Here is a 3648-nt window from a genome sequence, read left to right as displayed (position 1 = left end):
GCCCGCGCCGTCTGCAACATAGACCCACGAGCCGAAAACAAATGTCGTGCCCTGGGGGGCACGGCACTGGTGAACTTGAATGATGCCATCGAGTTCACCTGTGGATCTTCGATGCGCACCCCTACCTGGCACGCCAGTTGTCGGTGTTTTACCGCCTACCCACCGAGGGGTATACCCGAGGTGGTAAGTTTTAGGTAGGGTGACGCCGAGATCAGGAACTCGAAGGTGCAAGCAACACAAGGTTTAGACAGGTTCGGGCCGCGATGTGCGTAATACCCTACGACCTGTTTGGTGGTTTGTATTGCCTTGGGTGTTGATGTGTTTTGAGGGGGTCCCTGCCCGCCCTTATATATCCGGGAGGATAGGGTTACATGAATCCTAGTCCGACACTAGCCTAGGAATCATATTCGAATACAACTCGAGTAGCTTCTTTCTGTATTGGCTAGTCCAACTTCGCATGCGAGTAGAGTACAACGCAGACAAGGTATAGGACATGTCCTCCTTTCCTGTATGAACTACGTTATGTACACAGTCCCGTAGTCCCGGATCTGACATTATGACCTAGCATCTTCAACATAATTAACTGATAAAGTCAACATTTCGAGCCACTAGAATCAATATTTACTAAAACTTAGCTCAATAATTCTAATAAACTATTTCAACATTTTATATGTAAGTGTTGAAGCGGTATATCCAAAATGTTAAAAATACACTTTTAAATGCCGAAGTATTTTGAAGGTTGATTTTTTAGAAACAAGTACTTGAGAAGTCGAAATATATTTATTGGATCTTGCTTTGTTGCATAAATTCTAGATAACACAATGGTCCAAACGAAATCTAAAACTTATTTACCGTTTGAAATAAAATTGAAAGCAAAGTTTCAAATCCAAAAGGGAATCCATCAGACCTCCGGTTCGCTGTGTTAGAGCATTTTCAACAGATTATTCATATCTCAGAGCATCTTCAACAAATTACTTATATCTTTCCCTAATATAAAAAACTATTTTTTGATAATGGGAGGTGCTCTAGCGTATTACCAATTTAATCGCTAATTGGTGATGGAGAGAGAAAATATATAGGATACGAGAGATGGATAATCTGCTGGAGATACTCTCGTATCCAAATCACACACACTCTCCGTTACCAATAATTAACTTTGAATTTTTTTAATAATTGCTGCAGCAGACTATCAAAATCCAATCACCAAGGATAGGGTACAAGGATGAATCCCCGATTAAAAAAATTTAGGTAATGGAAATTGGATTGGTAATCTGTTGGAGCACCTCGGTCACCAAAATATCAATTTAGAAATCAATTTAGAAAGAGGCATGAGTAATCCGTTAGATACGCTCTGTCCTTTTGCGGCCAGGCTGGATGTCCGGCTCCGGTCCTATTCGTTTTTATAGATGCTGAATACATACATGGGCACAAATCTCAAAGTGGATTGTATATAGCTTCCTACCTTCCGGAGGAAGATATATAGGATTGTCGGCGGTTGCCTCGCCCATATGTGGATCTCCGGCAAGGGTTTTGTTAGGTCTGGAAACTGTACGACTCGCAATTTCTAAGAACGTGCTTCTTCTCTCTCTACACTAATTTGCTGTGTTCAAACTACTGGAAAGTTTTGTGTGCTTTAAATTCACGTAAGGTTGCAATTGTGTACACTTTTCGTATGAACGAACATCGAATTCTACAATGATACATATCCATACCTCAAAGAATACACACATGTCCAATACAGGCATGTACGATGCACGTACGTATGTACACGAACCAAGGGCTGCGGTGGACGGTCACCTGGCTCCGGCGGCGGGTGCGTGCGCGGCGGCCTGGAGCACGCCGTCGCGGACCTGCGTGGCGAGGTCGTGCACCGCGCCGGGGCCGTGCGGGATGAAGACGGTGGCGGCGCGCGACGTGGCGCCGATGTCCCTGATGGTGTCGAAGTACTGCGTGGCGAGGACCATGTCCATGACGGACTTCTCGTCGGGCACGAAGCGGCGGAGGCCCTCGACGATGGCCTGGCGCTGGCGCGCGACGCCGACGCCCGCCAGGTACTTGGACTCGGCCTCCCCCTCGGCGCGCTTCACCTGCTGGATCTTCTCGGCCTCGGCGCGCTCCGCCGCCGCCACGCGCAGCCGCGCCGCCGCGTTGATGTCGTTCATGGCGCGCTTCACCACCTCGTCGGGCTCGATGTCCACGATCAGCGTCTGCACGATCTCGTACCCGTACATGGCCATCGCCTTGGCGAGCTCCTCCTCCACCGCCCGCGCCACCTCGTTCTTCTGCTCGAACACCTGGTCCAGGTTCATGTTCGGCACGCTCGCGCGGATCACTGAAATCATTTGATTGCTCGGCACATCATCCATGAGTCAGAATCGAAAGAGGAATCCGTGCTCGATCAATTGAACAGTTAGTTACCGTCAAAGACGTAGGACTGGATCTGCTCGCGGGTGTTGCTGAGGCGGTAGAAGGCGTCGTAGGCCCTGTCGGCCAGGGCGCGGTACTGCACGGACGCCACGACGGTGACGAAGACGTTGTCCTTGCTCTTGGTCTCGCAGCGGACGTCGAGCTGCTGCACGCGGAGGGAGAGGTAGCCGGCGACCCTCCGGCCGACGCACCAGGGCATGAAGTGGCAGCCCGGCTCCAGCACCGTGTCGTAGCGCCCGCACGTCTCCTCCATGGCCACCGTCGACTGCTCCACGCACACGAAGCACAGCAGCTGCGGCAAGTCCACCGACGACTGGATCGACGACGACCCCGCGCCCATCTGAGTTGATTGATGCTAGCTCGATCGGACGAGCGAACGATGGATGGATTGGCTCCTGATGGAGCTCAGCGAAGGGGAAGAAGACTTGTGCAATCTCACTATCCACTGATGAGTGGAGGAGAGACAAGAAGCAACCAAGTGCACTAAAAATTCAGGAAATCAATGGACATATACTAGATCACGCAACTGCCCGGTGTAGGCCGCAACGCTGAGGTGGCACCTATAGACAGTGCCTCCTGTCTGAATTCTAGTACAGTTTTTTTTTCCGAACTGAAGTTCAGTTTATATTAACAAACGCAAGTGATATGATTTGCTTGATTGTCTTCAGACTTATCCGACTAATAATCAAAAGGTTTGGCCGTTTGGGTTGGAACTAAGATGCAGCACACAGGATGGTGCCGTGGCAGGCAGTTTCAAAGTCGTCTCCCCTGCCGAGCCGCCAGCAGCGCCTCGGTCGCCGCCCGGATGATGAGAACCGGCAGTGCCGTCAGAGTTGAAACAGGCAGGCATCAAGCCATTCAGCTCATAGAGAATGCATGTAAATAGTGGCTGACCGGCGAATTCGCCGTCCCGTGACCGCGTTTCGTTCGTTCGCTGACGCTGATGGTGAGTTGGTGACACCTCGGAATATGACAATGGTGTCCTTAATCGACCTCTAGTGGCTTATGATGAGAATTTCCTCGTTGTCCGAATATGTACCTTTACACACGTCCATTATCGCCACGCACGGGCTCCAATGCGCTGTCGTCGTCCTCGTCCACTGACGCTATCTACCTGACTCACAACCCGGTTCTAATAACAGTACCGCTGAGTAACGTCTTTGCCTTTAAGGTCTTGCTACGGTACTCCAATTACCTGCTAGGAGGTGAGACTTCAAATAA

At 50.2% G+C, this 3648-nt stretch overlaps 1 protein-coding gene across 1 annotated transcript; it reads right to left on the bottom strand.

Moving 5' to 3' along the window:
- Window positions 1–1665: 1665 nt before the first annotated feature.
- LOC112892283 (hypersensitive-induced response protein 1-like) lies at window positions 1666–2897 on the bottom strand. Its single transcript, XM_025959440.1, has 2 exons — window positions 2419–2897; window positions 1666–2332 (listed from the first exon to the last, which is right to left on the bottom strand). The coding sequence occupies exons 1-2, from the start codon at window positions 2765–2767 to the stop codon at window positions 1794–1796; spliced, it is 888 nt and encodes a 295-aa protein (XP_025815225.1). The 5' UTR covers window positions 2768–2897; the 3' UTR covers window positions 1666–1793.
- Between the last annotated feature and the right edge of the window lie 751 nt (window positions 2898–3648).

Source organism: Panicum hallii, chromosome 5, assembly GCF_002211085.1.
Source record: "Panicum hallii strain FIL2 chromosome 5, PHallii_v3.1, whole genome shotgun sequence".
NCBI lineage: Eukaryota > Viridiplantae > Streptophyta > Magnoliopsida > Poales > Poaceae > Panicum > Panicum hallii.
The sequence above is the reverse complement of the archived record's forward strand: the minus strand, read 5'-3'. Positions and strand labels throughout refer to the sequence as shown.

Coding starts and splice junctions, on each gene's coding strand:
- LOC112892283 (XM_025959440.1), bottom strand. CDS start 2,767: ATGGGCGCGGGGTCGTCGTCGATCCAGTCGTCGGTGGACTTGCCGCAG. Junction 2,333..2,418: donor CCAGTCCTACGTCTTTGACG/GTAACTAACTGT, acceptor AAATGATTTCAG/TGATCCGCGCGAGCGTGCCG.